General features: G+C 61.2%; 2 protein-coding genes across 5 annotated transcripts; one reads left to right on the top strand and one right to left on the bottom strand.

Moving 5' to 3' along the window:
• Nucleotides 1-286: 286 nt before the first annotated feature.
• On the top strand, nt 287-9,187 carry REEP6 (receptor accessory protein 6). Its single transcript, XM_022565701.3, has 5 exons — nt 287-485; nt 3,264-3,357; nt 3,439-3,577; nt 3,784-3,952; nt 4,166-9,187. Exons 1-5 carry the CDS (start codon nt 371-373, stop codon nt 5,242-5,244), a joined length of 1,596 nt encoding a protein of 531 aa, XP_022421409.1. The 5' UTR covers nt 287-370; the 3' UTR covers nt 5,245-9,187.
• ADAMTSL5 (ADAMTS like 5) lies at nt 5,330-16,666 on the bottom strand. Of its 4 annotated transcripts, XM_022565717.2 has the most exons (12): nt 16,471-16,666; nt 16,031-16,103; nt 15,830-15,921; nt 15,527-15,587; nt 15,266-15,374; nt 13,964-14,091; nt 13,541-13,652; nt 13,088-13,174; nt 12,799-12,962; nt 12,419-12,617; nt 12,273-12,344; nt 11,532-11,923 (listed from the first exon to the last, which is right to left on the bottom strand). In XM_022565717.2, exons 1-12 carry the CDS (start codon nt 16,524-16,526, stop codon nt 11,622-11,624), a joined length of 1,455 nt encoding a protein of 484 aa, XP_022421425.2. In that variant the 5' UTR covers nt 16,527-16,666; the 3' UTR covers nt 11,532-11,621. The 4 variants fall into 4 exon arrangements, with proteins under 4 accessions (XP_089761898.1, XP_089761899.1, XP_089761897.1 ...); XM_089905771.1 differs by having other exon boundaries at nt 5,331-11,923; nt 12,273-12,617; XM_089905772.1 differs by lacking the exons at nt 12,419-12,617; nt 16,471-16,666 and having other exon boundaries at nt 5,330-11,923; nt 16,031-16,448.
• Nucleotides 16,667-21,803: the final 5,137 nt, after the last annotated feature.

The following is a 21,803-nucleotide window of genomic DNA, read 5'->3' as shown; positions in this document are numbered from 1 at the left end:
CCCTCCAATCAGTTACGTCCCACTACCGCTGGGCCAATCGGCGCCCTCAGCCCCCGCGCCCCGCCCCCTTCCTCCAAAGGGGCGGCTGCGGCAGCCGCGGCCGGCCCTGGGGCAATGCGGCGGAGGAGACGGGGCAGGCCCCACCTCCTTTGTCCTCCCTGCCCTCCCATTGGCCAGAGAGGGGGACAGGAGGCGGAGACCAGCCCGGGGGCGGAGACCAGCCCGGGGGCGGAGACCAGCCCGGGGGCGGAGAGTGGCCCCGGGGTCCGGCGGTGCGGCTCGCGTGGAGGGAAGGCAGCGCGCAGGCTCTACGGCAGGTGCACGGGGTGGCGGTCAAGTTCAAGCTGCCAGCCCCGGGCCCGCCGGTGCCATGGATGGCCTGCGCCAGCGCTTCGAGCGCTTTCTGGAACAGAGGAATTTGGCCACCGAAGCGCTAGGGGCGCTCGAAGCCAAGACCGGTGTCGACAAGCGGTACTTGGCCGCGGGTGAGACGTCGGGGGGGCTCTCGGGGCCGCCGCCCCATTTCGCCGACGGGCACACTGAGGCCGTGGGCTACCGGGGCCTCGGACCTGCACCATCCGGCCAGCTCCGGCTGCGGGGTCCAGCTCAGGCGAAGGGCGCGCCCACAGTTCAGGAAGGAGACTGAGATCCTGGGTAGGGTCGTGGACCGGGACCTTGGGTCTACCCGCAGCCCCTCCCCGTCCCCGCTGTGCGACCTCGGTCGAGGACCACCCCCTCTCTCGGCCCCGCAGCCGTCCTCTGCTCCCTCCCTCCGGGCCCTGGGTGCCCGCCAGGCAGAAGTCCGGTTCTTCCAGTTGTCCTGCTGGCCCCGTAGGAGGACGGGGCAGGTAGGCAGCCAGTGCCCTGCCAGTCTTGCCACCCTCTTCCCGGATGGACTCCAGCATGGAAGCAAGTGTAGAGATCTTCCCGTTCTCCCAGGGGATGCTCCAGACGTGGAGGGGAAGGGTCACTCCCACCTCCCCTCAGGTTGTTTTCCTGCTAATATCACCCCCTACCCCTGCCCTTGGCCTGCCCTCTCCCCTCCCCCGTCCGGAGTTGGGTTGTTTGACTGCTGTGGTGGGGTTGAAGAAAGGTTGGATGGGGCCCACGGAGAGGGAGGTCCAGCCACCCCGATTGTCACTTCCATTCCAGTCCCTCCTCTGCCTTTCTTCCTCAATGACCTTGGGTGGCCCCTGCCACCCTCTGAAACTGTCCAGTAAGTGTCCCTTAAGTGCCTCCCCTCTTTTTTGGTGCTTCAGACCCGACTGCCCTCTGCCACCTCTTCCAGGAAGCCCCCCTGGAATGAATCACAGGACACTTTGTTCGGACACTGGGGGGCAGCTCTGGCTGAGGACATGCCACGTGTTTTGAGCACCTGTGTACAGATCCTTAGAGTCCCCTTTCCTCCCATTTCCCTGCCAGCTGGGGGATTCCCATGCCAGACAGCCCAAGGAAGGTCCAAAACCTGTCCCCCCAGCTTCCTAGTGCCCAATATGTGTCGGGTCAGCCAGGGACCTGCCCCTGGGAGCAAGCCCTTGACCTCCTGCCTGGTTTTCAACATCCCTGATACCAGTGGGCGGGGAATTTAGGTCATAGAACACAGGGGAGGGGCCTGTTGGGAGGGGCCTGCTGGGTAGGCTGGGGGGTCACAGGGAGGAAACCGAGGCCTGGAGTGGGAGGCTGCCCCTGCTGTCTGCCCTGTCTGGAGCATCCACCCCCACCCCACCCCCGCCCCGTATGCTGCTGATTGGACTGTCCCCGCCCATGTCCAAGGTCATCCTCCCTTTGCTGAGGCTGCAGGAATAGGGATTGAGCGAGAGGGGCCCTGGGAGAGCTGCTTCTCCCCAGCTAGCAGCAATTGCCAGGGAAGGGGTGCCATTTCCCCCACCCCCTCTCCCAGATGTTGGAACCCTTGGGCCCCACCGGCCTGAGACGGCCAAAATACCCCCTCCCAGGTAACCGAGGAGGAAACCCAGAAGAGGCAGTGACCAGGCCTCCTAGGGCCAGCTGGGGATTCCCCTCCCTCTCCTGACCCCAGACCCCCAGGATAAAGGCTAATGCAGGTGGAGGGGAGAGTGGAGGGAACTCTGCCCTTTGGTCCACTAGTGGCCTCTGTCTCTTTCTGCAGATAACAGCCTGGAGGTGGGGGAAGAGGCTGTAAATGCTCCCAGGAGCCAGAGGCTCCCCGAGTGATGAGCATGAGCCTCTTCAGCCACCCCCACCCCCAGCTTCCGTTTCGTCCTGGCTGTTGAATGAGACAGAGCAGGGAGGGACAGAGACCTGCACACAAGAAGCGCTTCATAAATGCAGCAGCAACCATTATGATTTCAGAGTGGCTAACGCTCCTGGCCCCCATCCCCCACACCGTTCTCCTCTGAGCCCTCATTGCTGGGAGTGTGCTTGGGCCACCGGAAGGGGTTCCCTAGACGTGTAGGGCGGGGTCCCTTCTACTGAGTCTTGTTTAGCTAACTCCACAGCAGTGCTAGGAGACAGGGCCACTACCCGCCCCACTGACAGTTGGGGAAACTGAGGCTGCAAGCAGAGAGACACTTGCTAGGTGTCTCATAGTGGGTGAGGGCTCTCCTCAGTCAGGGGGACTCTCAATACGGCGCTTTGCATCCTCCCACTAAGACAAGGGCTCTCAGAGGGGGCCGTGCAGCCCTCAGGAGACACCGGGCGATGTCTGGGGACATCTGATGGTCACGACTGTGGGGGGCTCCTGGCATCAAGTGGGTGGGGACCAGGGATGCTGCTCCACACCCCAGATGCAGTGCCCAGGGTGGTTCCCCCCGCCCCAGAGTCAGCAGTGGTGAGGGGAAGAGACCCTGGACTAAGAAAAAAGTTAGAAATTGTTGCCTTTCTCCGCTCTCCAGGAATCATGTCTTGGTTTTTCTCCCATTTACTTATATTCAAACTCTAGCCTCTTGTGCTCAGCCCCTCCTATAGGACCCAGAGTGAGGTGGTTATAATTGCAGAGATCACATATTCATTCAACAAACACGGGGCAGCCACTCAGTACAGACCAGTCCTAAGGTGCCGGCCTGCCCTTGGGGAGCTCACAGTCCCGTGGTGGAAACTGACATGTTAGTGGGGTTCAGGGCCACGATGAGGGTTGCCCAGGTGCTGCAGGGCAATAACCCCTCCTAGAGGGGCCGCCGAGGCTTCTGGGAGGAGTGATGGATGCAGGCTGCATGGGCCAGGCCAAGGGGGCTCTGGAGACTGGGCTCAGCACGTGCAGCCCACACCCAGCCCCCTCTCCGCAGGAGCCGCCACTCTGCTAAGCCTGTATCTTCTGTTCGGGTACGGGGCGTCTCTGCTGTGCAATCTCATCGGCTTTGCATACCCCGCATATGCTTCGTGAGTGCCCGCTGGTTTGGGGGCGCGGGGAAGGGCGTCTGGGGCTCTGAGCAGCCCCTGACCCTGCCTTGCCTCCCCCAGGATCAAAGCTATCGAGAGCCCAAGCAAAGAGGACGACACTGTGTGGCTTACCTACTGGGTGGTGTACGGCCTGTTTGGGCTGGCCGAGTTCTTCAGCGATCTACTCCTGTCCTGGTTCCCTTTCTACTACGCGGGCAAGGTGGGCACCACCCGGGACACACCGTGGTGGCTGGGGTTCCCAGGAGCGGGTACCCAGGGGTGTCTGACGGGGTAGGCCAGGCCCATCCCCAGGGGTGTCTGACGGGGTAGGCCAGGTCCACCCCAGCCCAGCATCTGATGGAGGAGACCCCCCCAACCCGAGGCACAGAGTGGGGGCCGAGTGTAACTCCTGCCCTGTGTCCGCAGTGCGCCTTCCTGTTGTTCTGCATGGTTCCTGGCCCCTGGAACGGGGCTCACATGCTGTATCATCGCGTCGTACGTCCACTGTTTCTAAAGCATCACGAGGCCGTGGACAGCATCATGAGCGACCTCAGCGGGCGGACCCTGGACGTGGCAGCCGGAATAACGAGGGACAGTGCGTGCTCGCAGGGCGAGGGGTGTCTGTCTCTCCGGTCTCTGTCTGTCTGTCTGTCTCCCGGCTCCCCTTGCCCCACTCACCTTCATTCCTGCCTGCTGTCCTCCTGACTCTGACTGGGCTCTGTCTGGCGTCTGGACCGCCTCTGCTGGGTGCTCGCTAAATCTTCCCCTCTCACTGTCCGCCTCTGTCTCCTATGCTCTCCGGAACCAGTCCTGCAGGCCCTGGCCCGCAGCCGGGCTCTCATCACCCCGGCGGCTGCGGCAGTGGGCCCCTCACTGCCCTCGGAGCCGACTGTACGTAATGCCCGCCCCTGGGAGGTAGGGAGGGCCCACACGTGTGTGCGCACGTGCGTGTGTGCATGCGTGTGTGTGTTTGAGTGCCGGCACCTGCCTCTCTCCCTGCCAAGGCCGGCTGTTGGCCACTCAAGTGAAGCTGGCCCCCGGCAGTCCCCAGCAGCCTCTGTCCCAGTCTCCACCGGCTTAGCGCAGCCCTTGGGCCCCTGGACACAGCCAGACCCGCCTCACTCACCCTCAGGGCGCTCTCCCCACAGTCAAAGCAAGCGTGACTCAGCTCCCGAAGAACAGGTGAAGTCCTTGCCCAGCCCCTGTGCAGAAAAGCCGGCCGGCCAGCTGGAGGACGCATTACACTCCAAGTCCTCCGTGGATTCCCCAGCCGCCTCCCCAGTGGAGTCCACCACCAGCCCCTCGTCCCCAAGCAAGCCAGCCCTCAGGAGCTCCACCAACTTGGGCCACTCCCAGCCTCAATCCCCTGCCACTGGCTCTGCCAATGGCACCCAGCTGCCCAGCAAGCTCCGGGGTGGGCTTCTGTCTCGAGCCAACTCCTCCAGCCAGCCCCAGGCCCCAGGGCAGCCCCAGGCTCCCGGGCAGTCCCAGTCCCCCCGACAGCCCCAGGTCCACGACCAGCAGTGCGCCCGGCCCTCCATCACTTCCTCTGGCCCTTCCCAGACGGCCCACCAGTCCTCAGGCTCCACGCAGCGTCCCAGCACCTCCTCCAGCCAGGGACACCCCCTTGTGCAGTCTCCCAGTGGCATCACCATCCCCCCTCTGCCCCCCAACAAGACCCCCGATGGACCAGAGGCCTCAGCCCCCAAGTCCAGCAGACGGCATCAGAAACGGCCCGTAACTAAAGCCACCAGCAGCACCTCGATGCCCAAGCTGCCTGTCTCCTGCCAATCCGAGTCCAGCACTGAAGTCACCTGCATCTGGCCCCACCACAGACACGGATTCCACTACCTGCAGCACTGCTGGCGGCTGAAACACCTGGCCTGATAGGGAGGGCTCAGTAAAGCTCATCTGGACCAGCCTTATGTCACCTTCTGTCCGCTGGGCTCCAAGGAGCGGGGCTTCTTGGGCACAGGGTCTCCTCCAACCAGGGCAGGTGCTGGGCAGCCCCACTTTACAGATGAGAAAACCGAGGTTCAGAATGGAGGTCTCACCAAGTGGCTGAGAAGGACATGAGCCCGGGCAATCCTTGTCCTCACGCTTTCTCTCTCCCCTCCTGGGGTAGCTCTCAGGCCCACTCACCACAATCCCCTTCCTTTTTTTTTGGCTGTGCCGTGCGGCATGCGGGATCTTAGTTCCCTGCCCAGGGATCGAACCCATGCCCCCTGCAGTGGAAGCACAGAGCCTTAACCACTGGACCGCCAGGGAAGTCCCCATAATCCCCTTGTTGTGAAAACTCTTCCAGACAAGCAAGCTAGAGGCAATAGCCCCACCTCACTTGCGTTCCCTCTAGAAGCAGATGGCAGGGCAGGAATTTGAGTACAAGTCCTTTACGTGGGAGGGATCCCAGGAAGAGCCGAGAGGGAGAAGATTGAGGTGGGAGGGGAAAGAAGCCAATAAAGCAGGTGTGGCTAAACCCAGCACACCTGCCAGCCCGTGGCTCTCCCTCCCATGTTGAATGCACACCTGAGACTTATCCTGTCCAGGTCCTGAGGGGCTGGATCCACCACCCTGCCGGTCACTGGGCGGAGCGGTACCCATTCACTCCACCCAGCGCCCCCGCAGGCAGCATAGGGGCCAGGGCCAGGCAGCCTTCAGCAAAGAGGCCCCGGGAGGCTGGCCGTGGACGTCAGCCTGGCCTTCATGGAAACTGGGAGGCGGGAGCTGGGTGGGCACGGACAGGACCTCCTAGGACCTGCCGTTGCTTTCCTTTGTGAGGCCAGCACAACCCTGATTGTAAAAACAGGCAGAGACAGAACAAGTAAGGAATGTGATGCACCTGTCATGTGGATATAGACGCAAAAACATCTAAGCAAAAAATAGCAAATCCAACCCAACAGGATATGAAGAACCAGAACACTCTGCCCCCACTGCCCCGTTCAACTTCATGTCCCCGGAAGCACAGCCTGAGTTGGAAGCTGGGGGGTGGGGGGAGCTGAGTGAAGCAGTGGTGGTGGTGGTGGAGGGGTCTGGAGCTGGTACTGCACCTGGAATCGGCCCCCCTGGAGCCCAGGGGCCTGTGTTTTGTGCCTCCACATCTGTCAGTCACTGGTTTCAGCCCACCCCCGGGAGGGGGCCTTAACCCCACGGGCATCTCCGAGTGGCAGCTACCGTGGCCCAGAGACAAATCTCCCGTGAGGCAGCTGCAGCCACAGCTGGGAGGACACTGTAGCGCCCGTCACATTCCGCCCCCTGCCCGCACACACCCGAGCTCTGCTTCTCCCAGATTCTGGTTGGTGACAACTTCTGGGGCCAACACAAGGGGAGGGTTAGGAGGAGAAACCACGAACCCCGACAGGGCAGTGGCTTTCAAGGCCATAAGTCAGTGGTTCTCAACCGGGGGTGATTCTGTCCCAGGGCCATTGGGCCATATCTGGAGACACTTTTGATTCCTGCCCGAACACATCAGCCAAGTACTGCAATCCTTTGACGTGTCATCCCTCTCCCCACTGAGTGGCCCAGCTTGTCCCCAGCTGGTGGTGACCCTGTCCATCACAGACAGTTTTCCTGAAAAGGAGGCAGCTCTGTGTAGCTGCCAACCTCCTCATCCTTGAGAACACCAGTGAGAGAGGAAGAAGCACGGAGCGAGTGCTACTGGTGAGCAGTGGGTCCAGTTCATTCAATCAGTCATTGCAAAGGCCCCGAGGCAGGACCGTGCCTGTTGGGTTAGAAGAAAAGCAGGCAGGCTGGTGTGGCTGGAACCACATGGGCCAGGGCGAGAGACGAGGTGGGTCTGGGGGGTGGACCACGCAGGTGCCTGCCTGGAAGGTGTGGTGAGGACTTTGGCTGTTACTTGAGAATGTTGGATTTGCTGGGAGGAAAGGATCAAGGGTAATTATTAATGAGCCCCCACCCTGCTGAGAAGTCCGCCTGGGCTCTGGGGACAGTGACCCCTTAATCTGCTTATTGCTGGCCCAGGTGTTTGAAGCAGGTGGTGTGGCCTGGGTCCAGGGCAGGAGACGGGGCCTTGCCCCACCCCCTGTGCCCCTTGAAGATTGTCCTTGGGCCCCGCCCCCCCCAGGTCAGGTCACCTGGGAGCACAGGTGAGCGGACACACACCTGTCTCCCCAGGTGGAAGCAGTGACGTTGACTTAGCCCCTCAGATTTGTTTTGGTTTTAATTTAAATGTACAGAAGAGTGTAACCCGCGACTTGGGGGCAAGTCTCACAACAGGGCCGGCCCCTCCCAGTCACTTCCCCCTCAAGGTAACCCCCATCCTGCCTCCATTGCCTCTGGCCTTGAAGGTCACTTGTGTCATGTCCACAGGGTCTTCTGTCCCCTCCTGCCTGACTCAGACTCACCACGCTGCTGCGGGGATGATTGGTGCATCATTCTTTTTCGTTGGCAGAGAGCATGTCATTCTGTGAGGGCCAGAGAATGATTCAGTCCACTGCTGATGGGTGTTACAGTTGTTTCCAGTGGGGGGCTATTGTGACTAAAGCTGCTAGGAACATTCTAGAAGCAGCCTTTGGTGAGCGGAGCTCTCCTTTGTCTTGGGCGTATACCTGTCAGAGACTGCAGGGTGTAGGGTGAGCCTCTGAGTCTCCTGGGGCTGCTGTAACCAGTCACCACCAACTGGGTAGCTTGGGACAACAGGAATTTTTCCTTTCACCATCCGGAGGCCGGAAGTTCAAGATCAAGGTGTCACAGGGCTGTGCTCCCTCTGGAGGCTCCAGGAGATGGTCCTTCCTGCCTCTTCCAGCTTCTGGGAGCCCCAGGCATCCCTGGGCTTGTGGCTGCATCCCTCCGATCTCTGCCTCTGTCTTCACACGGGTGTCTTCTCTCTGTCTTTCCTCTGTGTGTCTCTTACAAGTCACTTGTCACTGGATTTAGCGTCCATCTGGATACTCCAGAATGATCTTCTTGAGACTCTTAATTACATCCTCAGGGGCTTCCCTGGTGGCGCAGTGGTTGAGAGTCCACCTGCCGATGCAGGGGACCCGAGTTCGTGCCCCGGTCCGGGAAGATCCCACATGCCGCGGAGCGGCTGGGCCCGTGAGCCATGGCCGCTGAGCCTGTGCGTCCGGAGCCTGTGCTCCGCAACGGGAGGGGCCACAGCAGTGAGAGGACCGCGTACCGCAAAAACAAAAAACAAACAAACAAAAAAAATTACATCCTCAAAAGTCTGTTTTCCAAATAAAGTTCTGTTCACAGGTTCCAGGCGTTAGGGCGGGGACATGATTATTCAAACTTGTACACAAGTGTGCGTTCAGCTGTAGCAGAAACAGTCAAACTGTTTTCCCAGGTGGTCAAGCCATTGTAACCCTCAACTAACCCTCAGGGTGTGAGACAGCCCAGGGGTTTTCAGCAGCCCTTCAACCGGACTCATGTCCTCCTGTGGGTGAGCCAACTGGTACAGGGTCGGTGAGAGAGAAGCGCAGACAACAGAGGGGTGCTGTCTGCAAAGAATTCAAAACAGTAAGAAAAGCATCGCACCCCCCAGAGCTGGTACTCCACAAGTTTGTTGAATACAATATTTTGTAGGGTTGATGAAAGAACTGTTGTGATTACTATTGTTTTATTAACATAGACACAAGTTTCAAGCTTGCCCGTTTTCATTCTTTATCCTTTAATAAACATCGCTTCCTGCGGGAAGTCCATTTGGGGAATTCCCTGTTCTGGACCCTTGAGGACTCAGCTGTGAGCGCTTCCCTTGAGAAGCAGTTCCGTCTGTAATCACCTGCGGTGTCTTCGGGCAGCAATCCAATCTCTAAACCAAATGGGCCCTGCGCGTTCCTACAGGGACACAGTAAATAATAAAACCCCAGAGCCAGGGATTGTAAAGACACAAAGATGCAGATCTTGAGTCTCTCCGTTTCCGTTGTTGCACCTGGAGTTTTTATTCGTCTTTAAAAGTAAAGCATCAAAGCAGCGTGGAATTTTTGCTGGGCAAGTAAGTGCAAATGCTAGTTCCACCTTCAACTGGGTTGCTGAGTTTGAGTATCTTTAAAATTGCAATGTTTTCTTCTCTCTTTAAATGGTTCCATTGATTGTTTGTTACATGACCATTACCGGAAACAATGTTGCCGCTCGGAGAACGGCATGTGGGAAATCGTGGCTCCTGTGGCCACAGGCCATCCTGTCTGCTAGAGTGGGCCCTGCATTGGCCTCTGCCCCGGCAGGAACCTCACCCCTGCAAAGCGGTCCCGCTAGTTGCGGAGTAGATGGCAGGGTTGCCCCACAGAGCTCCGGGGAAGAAGAGGCCGGAGGCTCCCATTTCCAGACACTGAACACACTCCCACACTGCAGTGAGGCAGAGGGGACCATCTGGGGCCATCGGGGACCTGAAGCCCTTGGGGGCTGCAGGTAACACCTGAAACGCTGAATTCCTTCTCCCCCCCCCGTCCTGCCACCAGGGGGCGCCCAGACCCCACGCCTCCCTCCAGAACTGTGCCCCACTCTGCCCCACGGGAGGGGGCGTTCGGGAGATTGTCCGGCTTCAGCAGGCTTCAGCACTTGTTACAGAAGACAGGGCCAGGCCGGGGCCGCCCCAGGCGCTGCTGGGTCCCAGGCATACAGTAGGTGCTCAATAAATACTCTTTGGAGGAATGCACGAATGAACAGAAGGGCTAGGGAAGGAGTCTGGAAGAGTGAGGTTCCCAAGGTCAGGGCCGGGAGGGGCTGAAAGGGTATACACAGATGGGGAAACTGAGGCCCAGAGAGGGGCAGGGCTTGGCCTGAGGTCACCCCCAAAGTCAGGGGCCGAGTCCATTGAGACTCACATGTCCAGCACCCCTTGCACACTCCCACCATCCCGCGCCCCAGAGGAAGACACAACCACGGATGGTACAGACGAGCAGGTTGTCCCAGATCACGGTGCGAGTCACCCCACGCAGGATGGGGAGGCAGAAGGGGAGGTTTGCTGGGTGACTATGTGACACCCCACTGACACTTCCAATCCACACATGATCTAGGCCTGCCCTCCTGTCCCTAGAATCTATGAGGAGACTACATCCAGGACACATGAGGGCAGGGCACACGCTGAGGGTGGGGGCTCTGACCTGCCTGCTCTGCTCGGGGGTGGGGAGGGGGCCCCCTGAACGGCCTGAGAGGAATATGTGGCCCCAAGGGGCATTGGGAGGGGGCTTGGAACCTCAGAAAGTCCCGCCTTCCCGCATCCTCTTATATTCCCCGTCCTCACGGTTGCCCCAGGGTCAGACACACTGGGGGGAGGTGGGGGCTGGACCAGGAGGAGGGGATGAGGTGCACGTGATTGCGTGTGTACAGGTGGTGACAACGTGGCTGTGGATCTGAGTAACAGGGCATCCTGAAGTGTCTGCAGCCAAGTATGTGAAACTGGGGTGCCCTTGCTAAAAAAAAACTGCTTGTAAAAATTAAATAGGAATAGGGCTTCCCTGGTGGCGCAGTGGTTGAGAGTCCACCTGCCGATGCAGGGGACACAGGTTCGTGCCCCAGTCCGGGAAGATCCCACATGGCGCAGAGCGGCTGGGCCCGTGAGCCATGGCGGCTGAGCCTCTGCGTCCGGAGCCTGTGCTCCGCAACAGGAGAGGCCACAACAGTGAGAGGCCCGCGTACCGCAAAAAAAAAAAAAAAAAAAAAGGAATAAAAAAGGGGTGAACAGCAGTGTTGCCTGGAGGGAACCCTCCCGCCTCCCCCCGAATTGCGGAAGCTGTCAAGATTATCTCTGAACTCCCTGGTAGCCAGGGCAAAAGGGGAAACTGGTACGTTACAGTGCCTGGGTAGGCATGTTTACTAGGGGGTCATGCCTGTTTTTAACAGTGTCTCTGAATACGTGAGGGTGCGTGTGTTAAGTGGCAATGAGAAGGGAGAGACAGAGTGTCAGGGGGTTAAAGAGTGGTGAGCTTCCTGGTAGCCAGGGCAAGAGGGGAAATGGATACATTACAAGGTCTCCTTAGGCATGTCTTCATCGGGGTCATGCTTGTGTGTGACAGTGTCTCCCAGCAAATGAGTGTGAGGCAAGGGGAATAAAAGCAGACACAGAGTCTCTGAGAGTAAAATAACTGAGTTTCCAGGGTGAGAGAGAAAATCAGAGCTAAAGAGTCCATTTAGTGTATCCTCCTCACCAGTGCGTGCCTGCTTCCGACAGTGGATCTGACTGAGTGCAGGGGTGTCTGAGTGTGTGTGGTGGGGAGTCACAGAGCTGCAGGTGGGAGATAGTTCTGAGCTCCCTGGAAGCTATGGCAATAGGGGAAATATGCTGACTTTGAGCCTGGTCCAGGGGCTCAGAGGGGGCAGCGTCTGGCGGCCAGGCGCACGCGGCTGTCCTCGGCGGGGCTCCAGGGCCGGGCGTAGCCAGCATGGGGGAGCAGCAGCCAGTCCTGAGTGCCATCGGGGCTGATGAGGCGCCGGGCCGCCAGCAGGTAGTCCCGATGGAGGGCCAGCGGTGGGCAGGGGCAGCGGCTCGGCGCCCACACATACTCGAGGGCCCGCAGTGGCGAGCGGTTCTTGTAGATGAGCTGCACGCGCACCTCATATCGGGTCTCCTGGGCCTGCCGGACGCGGCCCAGCACGCGGGCCCGGAACACTGCGGGCAGGGTGGTGCTGAGCCCAGCTGGACGCTCCGCCCCGGGGCCCATCCACACACCCCTTTCCAGACGAGGGAACTGGGGGTCAGGTGGGGCATTGGGGGCCCCTGGGGACTGTGGTCAGCTGAGGCCTGGGGTAAGGGTCAGCTCAAGGATCAGTGAGGGGTTAGGAGTCAGATTAGGGCAAAGGATTAGATCAGGGAGTCAAATGAGCGTCAGGAGGGGTCAAGCTGGAGTCAGGTCAAGGAGTGAAAGACAAAGTCTGACCAGGGTCAGAGGTCAGCTGGATAAGGGTCAAGTTCATGTCAATTAGGGGCCAGGTGAGGGATGGGGTCATGGGCCTCTCACCAAAGTCGCTGCCGCAATAGTGGAGCAGCCGGTGGGCACGACCGCGGGTGTCAGGGCAGGGTGGGCAGGGGTCTGCGGGGGCAGTGCAGTCAGGGGCACAGGCCTTGCCTCCCTGCTCGCCCCCGCCCAGGCTGTCCCCAGCTCACCTGGGGTGGGGCCTGGGGTCCGTGGGGGGATAACAGTGGGGGCAGCGGGAGACTCAGGGGACTGAGGATCTACCTCCCGAGGCTGCGGCTGCCGCAGGGACCAGCCCTGGGCCTGAGCCTGCGCCTGGAAGGGGCCATAACGCTCCCGGGGGAGCCAGAACTCGAACTCAACGCCGGGGTTGGGCTCCTGCAGGAGGACCTGGGCGGCGGGGGTGGGGGGGGGTGTCACATACTAGGGAGCTGCCCTCGGACCTGATGGCCCAGCGTCCCCCAACACACACTCTACCCAGCCCCCCCCCCCCGCCCCGCCCCGCCCCCTGCTTCCCAACGGATTCTTTAACCCCACACTCCCAGACGCCCTCTCAGAGGCCCGCCCCCACCTGCAGGAGCAGGTCTTCGGAGGTGGGCCCGGCGGCGCGCAGCGTCTCCTCTGATCCTGTGACGCGGGTGTAGACCACGCGGGTGCCCGCTGCCTCGTAGGTCCCGGGAGGGCTGACCGCCCAGTTCCCGTTGAACACGTAGCGCCCGTCGCCCCCCATCAGCGCTGCAAGGGAAGGGTCAGCCCGGGCTTCCCGGAAGCGGCCCCGCCCGCCTCCCGACCCTGTCGCCCCCCTCCCCGCTGGATTCGGGCAGCCAGCAGGGCGCCTCCTCCCTCGGACCCTGTGATACCCAGGTGGTTCCGGCTCCGGTGGGCGGCGCGGATGTGCCTGGCGCCCTCAGGAATCAGCGTCACGTTCCAGTACCCAGCGAAGGCACCTGGGCGGGAGGGAAGGACGGCGTTGGGGAGCAGGTGGGGTGTATTTGAAGGATGATTTGAGGATTAAGTGAGATACTGCGGTAAGAAGGTTAGCCAACGCCCTGGTACTTCGAAAACGCTTCCTAAAGGATTGGAGTTACGATGATTATCACTTAAGTGCGGCAGCAAAGGAGTTAAACCCCGTCTGCTCTGGGAAGGGCGGGACAATCTGGCAATGACCAATCAGAACGATGAACGAGGGGGGGACTGAGCAATAACCAATCAGAACGTTGAGCGAGGAGGGCTGGGCCGCAGACTGCCCAATCAGCGCGGGACGTCTTAAAGGGCCCGCTCTGGGAGAGCGCGAGGACGGGGAGGGCGGTCACCGGCATCCCGGAATACGCGCTGCACGAAGAGGCACGAGTTGTTGGCGCCGCCGCAGCGGCCGCAGCGGTCTTCGCGGGCATCCGAGCCCAGCAAACCGTCACAGCCGGCTCTCTAAAGGGGTGGGGAGGGCACGCGCGCCGTCAGACGGGCCCTGCCGTCGAGGGGGCGGGGCCCATGGAAGAAGACAGGACCAAGAACTAAAAGGATGGAACCTGGGGGGCGGGCCCTAGTGGGAGGAGGCTGGGGATGAGGCCTAGTGATAGGTGGGGCAGGGGAGGTCGGAGACTCGGTAGGGGGCGGGGCCTAGGGAAGAGGGCGGGACCAGGAATTTAGCGAATGGGGTCTGGGTGCGGGGCCTGGAGGGAATAGGCCGGGTGGAACCTAGAAGGGGCAGGGATGGGGGCGGGGCCTGGAGTTCTTACGAGGCAGCGGCCAGCCACGCAGAGTCCCTGGGTGCCCGGGCTGCAGGGGGTACCGTCCAGCACGCGGCCGAAGCTGTGATAGAAGTCGTGCCCCTCCGCCAGGCAGTTGAGGTCGCACTGGTTGGGTGCTGGGGATGGGAGGAGTCGGTGGCAGTGGGGGACATATCTGAGTTCCAGCCCCCTTCCTGCCAGTCTCCCCTCAGGCAGCCATCCTCTTGGGCAGATGAGGCCCAGAGACTCAGCCAAAGCCACACATGGAGGCTGAGGCAGAGCCAGGACTGGAACTTAGGCATTCTGCTTCCCGTTCGCTGGGACTGTCCCAGGCAAGTATCCTGGGCCTGCACTCATTCATTCATTCATTCATTCATGTTCAGTCCTAATATTAGGGGCCTACTATTAACATCATCACCCATTCTTCACTCATTCTTCCATACGTTCATTCCACAAACACTCATCGAGCACCTACTATTTTCCAGACAATGTTCTAGGCTCTGGGGCACTGAGGTGGGCAGAACACACTCGGCACTTGGGCTCTGCACCCAGAAGGTGCCCCCAAAAAGGTTTTGGCCAGTTCTGACTGAGTCCTGCATAGCCTGGGTATGTTGCTGGCCCTCCCCGGGACTCAGTTTTCCCCTCTGCCTGGCAGTGGGGCATAATGGACAGTCTGACCACACCCGAGGCCCACAGACCTGATCCCTGCTCCCCCTGCTCAGGCTCCCTCTGGCTCCCGATGCCCTGAGGCTGGCTGACAGACCCAGCCTGGAATACAGCCTGAGCTGGCCCTGGCGGGCCTTTGTGGGGGTGAAATCATGGCAAGTTTCCGCCAATTCTTAGGGTGAAGGAAATAAAAATCTGTGAGGTTGACGGTTGGAACTTTCTCCATTCTAGGATTTTCTTATCTGTGTCTACCCCCACCGTGGCGTCTGAAGCTGCCTGTTTCCCTTAAATCTGGAGGCGCACTGCCCCAGGCACACAATTATATAACTCGCTATTTTCAGCTCAGTGCGGCAATATTTCCTGCTACTGGTGTAAGTTTGAGAAATGTTGGCCTCTGGATACAGCTCCCAGTAAATCCTCAGCTTCGTGTTCGACCCTGTGCAGAATAGACCCTGCCTCCTTCTGCCCCTCTTCACAACTCACACTTGCTTTCCACCCTTCACTTCACTAACTCCTACATATCCCTGAAAGCCCCAGTGCCAATGCCCCCTTCTTGCACCCCTCCAAGTCCCCCTTCCTTCTTAGCAGCTACTTTTCCCTGCCAGCTCTGAGGGAGCTGGACTAACAGGAGCATAGGCTACTCACCACCATAGAAGGGCACCCATTGGTAGGTCTTCTGGGTGCCCAGGACAGGGTGGCCATTGTAGAGGGCGCATTGGAGGTCTCGGAAGGGCACGGCCCCTGGGGGACATTCCTGGGGACACAGATCGGTGGAGCAGAGGCTGGGACAGCCCCGGGGATGCCCAGAGAATCTGGCATGGTGGCAAGGATATTTGGGGGCATGAGTAGGGAAGCAGGAGGGCTCCAGGGAGAACTCAGTCTCGGGGGTGGTTGGATAGAACTTACGGGCAGCTGGCAGAGGCGGTACTCGTGGGTGTCCCCCCAGCACAGCTCTTCCCTGGGAAACCTTCGAGGAGCAGGGTGGCCAGACTGCGGTCAGCACCTCCAGAAACCCTTCCCCAGAGCCAGCCTGCCCACCCATCCACCCCCGCTAACCCCACCCACATTCCAGCTGGATTAGCGGGATTAAAAGGCACAGCTTGTGTGGGCAGGTCGAGGGTGCGGCCAGGGGCTGGTCCAGCCTGACAAGAGAGGAGGGGCAGGGACCCCCTCCCATCCCACCCAGCCGGGTCCCAGGAGCCTCCTCACCGGATGCATTGCCGGCTGCGCACGGAGAGCCCTCGCCCGCAAGAGCTAGAACAGCGGCTCCAGGAACCCCATGGAGTCCACTCACCCGGACCCTACTTGGGGAGACAGAGGCAGAGTCAGCCTGGAAGGGAGGCTGGTGACCCCCACACTGCCAGCTGGGTTCCCATGCCCACTGCCCCCTGGGCTCATGTCCCCCTTTACCTGAGCGTTGCCCCCCAAACCACAGTTCAGGAGGGTCCACAGCAGGAGCAGGAGGTTCTGGAGGGGGTGGGGTCTGGGGGACAGGAGGGGGCGCAGCAGTGGGGGGGCCAGCAGGCCAGGGGTTGCACCCCAGCTCTTCCCTGACTGGCTGTGTGATTTTGGACAGTATCTCAACCTCTCTGAGCCTCCCTTCTCATCTCTGAAAAATGAAGTCATAATAGAGCCCACCTAACAGGAGAGTTTTGAGGGGTTCGTCAAATTAGGTGAGGAAAACGGGGACCACAGAGCCCGGTCTGGAGAGAGAAAACTCAAGTAATTATTATTGGTTGTTTACTGTCTATGATGCACGTAGTAGGTGGAAGGAATCATTCCAGGAGCGTGCACAGGTGTCTCCAGGGTCCTAAGGCCCTCCCCAATCTCCCCACCATCTTTGCTCCTACCTTCCGGTGTGGCCAGGGGCCAGGTGCTCCTCTTCCTCCCGCCTCAGTTTCCCCATCTGTGCAGTGGGGACCAGCTGGGCACAGTCCAGGACTCTATGGGACCTTGCAGAGGGTGTGGCTGGTGGTGGCTGGGTCTGGTGCCTGGCAGAGGTCCCCCCACCCCACGCCCGGGCGGGCCCCAGCCTCCAGGGCCCCCTCAGCTCCCAGACCTGCAGCAGCCAGGAGCTCCCGGATGGGGGGCGGGACGGGGCAGGGTGACCTGGCCCCGGTCCAGTGGGTGCCTCATAGCCTCATGTGAAGAGGGTGTGGGATGGAGCCCCAGAGCCGCCTGCAGAGGGAAAGGGGCTGCCAATGAGGATAACCCAGGGAAGAGGGAGGCGGCTGTGTGGGGGCGGGGGAGAGGGTGGCTGGGAGGCTTTGCCTCCCTGGGCCTCAGTTTCCCCATCTGTCAGGGGAAGAATGAAGTCACTTGCCATCCCCACCCTCCCCATGACCATGGCATTGGTGGAGAAAGTGGCGGGCTAGGGCCAGGGAGCCCAGCGGTCAGCAGTGCCCAAAGGACACGCAGGCCATGCTGGAGGGCTCCAGTCCTGGAGGTCCCGGGCAGCGGATGGGGGAAGGCAGGGCCCCACTGTATGTTCTCGAGCAGCAGTGTCCCTGGTTATCAGGCTCTCCTGGCTCTGACATTCAAACCTGGGGCACCAAGGGTCTGGGGCCAAGGTGGCTCCAGATGCTGAGAACCTGGGGGACCACGGGGTGGGTCTCCCCCCTCTGACCAGAGCTGTGAGGCTGGCTGCATCTCTGAACCCCAGCCCTGGCTGGCCCAGGAAGCAGGAAGAAGTCCGGGTTGGAGAGCAGAGGTAGGGGGAGGGGGCTTGACCCTCGGACACCCGCTCCCCTCTTAGCACTGGCTTGTGGGGTGGGGGTCTAGGTGATGCAAAATGAGGGGCTTGAGGGATCACCATTCCCACTCTCCAGAGCCCCCTGCCCGAGGAGCAGGACACACCCCCCGTTTAGGCTGCAGTCCTGACTCTCGGTGTGATCTCAGGGCAAGCCACGCCTCTGGACCTCAGTTTCCCAAGTAGGAAGTGGGGATGAGCTTTCTCCCACCCTGGGGATTGCTGCCTCGTCACCCTCCAGCTTAGGGACGGGGAGAAGACTCCGGCCGGGATAGTGGGGGGATAGGAAGAGGGACTTACCGGCTACGTAGAGCCCAGGCGGCGCGTCCAGGTTCCCCGGGCTGCCCGTGGGCGAGCGGAAGCCGCGAGGCCCGCGAGGAGGGGCGGGGGGAACCCGGGACGGCCCCTCCCACACGGCCTCCCAGGGCGCGCCCCGGCCGGGGTCCAGAGGGGCGGCGGCGCCGTGCGCCCCCGCGCGGCCGTTGCGCGCCTGGGCGCCGATCTGCGGCAGGGGACTGCTCCGCACGCGCCGCGGCCCCCCAGAACTGCGGCCTGGTGTCCGACCGTCCGCGCCCCGGTGACCTTGGGAAGCCCAGGGCGGGGGAGCCACGCGGGGACTGACCGCCCTTACCCCCACCTCGGGGCTGCTATTCCGGGCGCCGCGCTCAGGGCCCGGGAATGTGAGCGAACCGAGGTCGCCCTGTTGAGGCTCCAGGAGGGCGCTACCCTCTCCCCACCGACGCCCAGATCGCGTCCCCACGAAGGTTCCCTTTCCTGGCCACTACCCCTCCCCAAATCCCTCTCCCTACCCCTCCCTCAAAGTCACCCTACTCAGGAACCCGCGCGCCTGGGTTCCCGCCCCAGGTCCCGACCACCCCCAGCGCAGGGCCCCAGAGCACTGGGGGGAAGCTCAGTCCCAGGGGCCTGGCGTGGGGGGCGGAGAGCCCCCTCCCAGCCCGGCGCATTCCCGGGCACTGCTGTCACCAGAGGACGCGCCCCACCCCGCCTCCCGCCCTCCCTGCCCGGCCCCAGGCTGCAAGCCGTGGCTTCGCAGCTAGACCCGGGTCCAGAAGGTCCCCCTCCCACGCGACTGTGGCCCCACCCTCCCCGACCTCAAGTTCCCCATCCGGGCAATGGGGCCGGCGGGGGTCTCCACAGCGACAATTCCAGGTGGATCTCAGCTCTTTGCGCAGACGGGCAAGGACAGGGTTACCCCAGGGTTCCCCACCACCAGACCTTTCCCCGGTTTAGCATCTGGGCGCCCCCCACCCCTCATCCCCCGCCCAAGTAGGGACGCAGCAGGCCCCCTCCGCTCGCCCCCTCCCCTGGCTCCTCGCTGTGGCCCCAGGATGCTGCCTGGCGAGCGGGTTGAGGAGATGGGGGCACCAAGGGGGGGCGTTGGGTGGACAGCTCTTCTGCTCCCTGGGCTCGGCCCAGGCTCAGCTTGAGTGCCCCCTTCTCCCGGGAGCCCGCAGTGGGGTGTTCCAGCCCCGACCACAGGGAGGGTGTACCGCCGGTCCAGCTCTGTCTGTCCTCCAGCCTGGAGCAGCTCAAGGCAGGGCCATCCAACGCCGTTCATTCGTCCAACACTTACTGAGCATTTACTTTGTGCCGCTACAGCTGTGAATCCGGCTAGTGAGGGGAGACAGTGCCCTACGAGAGCACCATGGTACCTTCCCATCAGGACGTTCCGCAGAGATAGCCCAAGCCCACGGCAGATGGGGTGGGGGGGCAGGAAGGCCCTCACGCAGGTGGTCATTGCCGAAGGGAGGTGGGGGAAGGGCAGCCCAGTCTGCCTGGAACAGCACATGCAAAGGCCCTGAGGCTGGAAAAGGGAATAAGGGACAGTGGGAAGGTTGGGGTGGGTGGAGCCAGTAGCCAGCCTGGGGGTGGGATGTGGTCAGAGAGGGGCCAGAGGGATGGCAGCCCTGGGAGGTGGGAAGGGGTGCTCTGGTTTGGGAACAGCTGCCTCTGGCTGTCATGGGGGCAGGACAGGGGACCTGGAAAGCAGTGGGGAGGCAGTGGCAGGCATGCTGGGGTCAGGGGCTGGGCTGGGGGCGTGGGGGGTGGAGAGGGCACTGGGCAGCTCCCAGCTGTTTGGAGTGGAGTGTGCAGGCCTTGGGACAGATCCCACGGGGGAGGCACTGGGAGGAGGCAGGTGGGAGCTTGGGCTGAGCAGCCAGTGAGGGGAGGCGCCCCATTCCCTGCGGGGGAGGGAGAGGCACAAGTCCGGAGGTCACCTGAGGATGGGTCTAGGGTGAGGCAAGGAGAGCTGGGAGTCCAAGGGCCGCGTCTGGCTGGGGATGGACATGTGGGCATCATCTGCACACAGGGGTGTTTAGAGTCATCGATGAGGTCATGGGGTGAGAGTGTGGACAGAACGGAGACTGGGGCCTGAGTGTCAGAGGCTGAGGTGGGCATGGGGTCCCCCAAGGTCGCAAGATGATGGGCTTCCAAGAGGAGGAGGGGCAGCCTGAGTGGGTAAGATGAGGCTAGAGCATGGACCAGTGGCCAGCGGATCGGCATCAATGAAGGCAGTGACCTTGACAAGGTTCAGCCTGGGGGAACAAGGCTCGAGAGAGGATAGCAGGAGAGAGAGGGGGATGGTGAGGGCAGGCACCCTCTGCAGAGCAGCTACTGTGTGCTGAGCTGGGACCTCGGGCCTGGGCGGCATCAGAGAGAAATCAGGCTTGGCCAGGAGTGCCACCAAGTGGACAATCTCATCCCCCGCACCCCCACCCCCATGTGCCTTATGCCCCAAGCCCCAGTCCACCACGCTATGCAGGGTGTGCATACAGCAGGCAGTGTACCCTGCAAGGAGTGTATATACCAGGCATTGTGATCTGCAAAGAATGCATACAGCAGGCGCTGTGTCCTGCACGGAGCATATACAGCAGGCATTATGCTTTGCAGGCAATGTATGCAGCAGTCCCTGCATCCTAGACATGCACACAGTAGACACTTGGCCCTGCAGGGAGTGTATACAGTAGGTACTGCACCCTGCAAGGAGTGCATTTAGTAGACACTGACCCTCCCAAGGAGTGTATACAACAGTCAATGTAGCCTATGGAAAGTGTATACAGAAGCCACCGCACCCTGCAGGGAGGGTATGCAGAAGGCACTAAGTCCCACAAGGAGTGCATGCAGCAGGCACCACGCTCTACAGAGAATGTCTACAGCAGGCATTGCACTCTGCAGGGAGCGCATACAGCAGTCCCTGTGCCCCGCATGGGGGCCCTAATGCTTATGGGATGGCCAGATGGGGCTGGGGTGAAGGTGTGGAGTCCTGTACCCACCCATGCCCCCTCTCCCCAGTCTTTGTCGCCCTGCAGATCTCCAGCCTCCCATCCCCATGCAGGAGCTAACTCAGCTGGATTCAGCAGATCCCCAGAGGAGGCAGAGAGCTCGGCTCGAAATACCTGCTGCAGGTGGAGGGGTGGTTGTGAGGTTTGGAGGCTCCAGGTGCGGCGGCATCTCACCCCCACCCCCCCGCAACTCATGCCCTGGTCTGAACTCAGGCCCAGGGGTCGGCAGGGTCCCCCTACGCTGAGCTCCAGCCTGGACCACATCCCTGACGCTGGGCCTGGACAGGATCAGGCCAAGTGGACACGAGTCCTGATGGATGTGGGTCAGCCTAGGCTCCCTCTGTGGTCTCACAGCCTTGAGCCTCCCCCTGCCCCCATCCCCAACTCCCTATGGCCTCCCACGATCCCTCAGGCCTGGGCACGTGGTCCACAGGATACTCCAGTCTCCTGTGTAGATGGGGTGGGAGGGGTCCTGCAACCCCAGAACCCGGGTCTCTGGAGCTGCCCAGCTGTCCCTGGGCATGAGCATGAATAGAGCAGGATCGGGGACCCACCATGGCCAGGGTCGCCCATGTGAGCTGGGATGGTAGTTTTCTCCACCACAGGAGAAGCCAACAGAAGCAGGAAGCAGAAAGGGCGAGATTTCTGAGACGGTTGTTTCAGTCCCTGGATCAAGCTGCACCTGAAGCTATCCATCCATTATTTTTCACTTTAGCAATTTGGAGTTTCTGTGACTTGTTATCAGGAGGTCCTCTCAAATAGGGAACAACGTTTTTTTCATCACCCTCACCCCCCTGGACAGGTCCTGTTTCTTAGGTCACTGATCCTGTGATGGAGTATTTCACCTGTACACATCACCACCACCTTGGAGGCCTCCATATCTGATGTGACACCCCCAGCTGCCCCCGTGAGAGGAATCCTCACCCCCACCTCATGGGTCAGGATGCTGGGGGGGCAGAGGGGCAGAGTCACACGCAGTGACACTTGGAGGGCCTGGGATAGCTTCACAGTCACATCCGAATGGGTGTCCTGAGCTCCTTTTGAGGCAGGGGGCTGGAGGGACTTGCCTGAGTGGGGAGATGCTTGAGGCAGGACCTGGAGAATGAAGGGGAACCGGACGGAAGAGGGT

Source organism: Delphinapterus leucas, unplaced genomic scaffold (assembly GCF_059928025.1).
Source record: "Delphinapterus leucas isolate spDelLeu-1000000601 "Yukka" unplaced genomic scaffold, BTC_Dleu_Yukka2 spDelLeu_asBTCV2_sq25, whole genome shotgun sequence".
Taxonomy (NCBI): Eukaryota; Metazoa; Chordata; class Mammalia; order Artiodactyla; family Monodontidae; genus Delphinapterus; species Delphinapterus leucas.
This window is presented reverse-complemented; position numbering and strand designations above follow the sequence as displayed.

Bases quoted from the DNA above. Each gene is read 5' to 3' on its own strand.
- REEP6 (XM_022565701.3), top strand. From the start codon at position 371: ATGGATGGCCTGCGCCAGCGCTTCGAGCGCTTTCTGGAACAGAGGAAT. The intron at 3,358-3,438 runs GTGAGTGCCCGC...TGCCTCCCCCAG, and splicing joins GCATACCCCGCATATGCTTC to GATCAAAGCTATCGAGAGCC. The intron at 3,578-3,783 runs GTGGGCACCACC...CTGTGTCCGCAG, and splicing joins CTTTCTACTACGCGGGCAAG to TGCGCCTTCCTGTTGTTCTG.
- ADAMTSL5 (XM_089905771.1), bottom strand. From the start codon at position 16,526: ATGGGGAAACTGAGGCGGGAGGAAGAGGAGCACCTGGCCCCTGGCCAC. The intron at 14,092-15,265 runs GTGAGTAGCCTA...TCCCATCCCCAG, and splicing joins ATGGGTGCCCTTCTATGGTG to CACCCAACCAGTGCGACCTC. The intron at 13,175-13,540 runs GTGACCGCCCTC...CCTCCCGCCCAG, and splicing joins GCGCGTATTCCGGGATGCCG to GTGCCTTCGCTGGGTACTGG.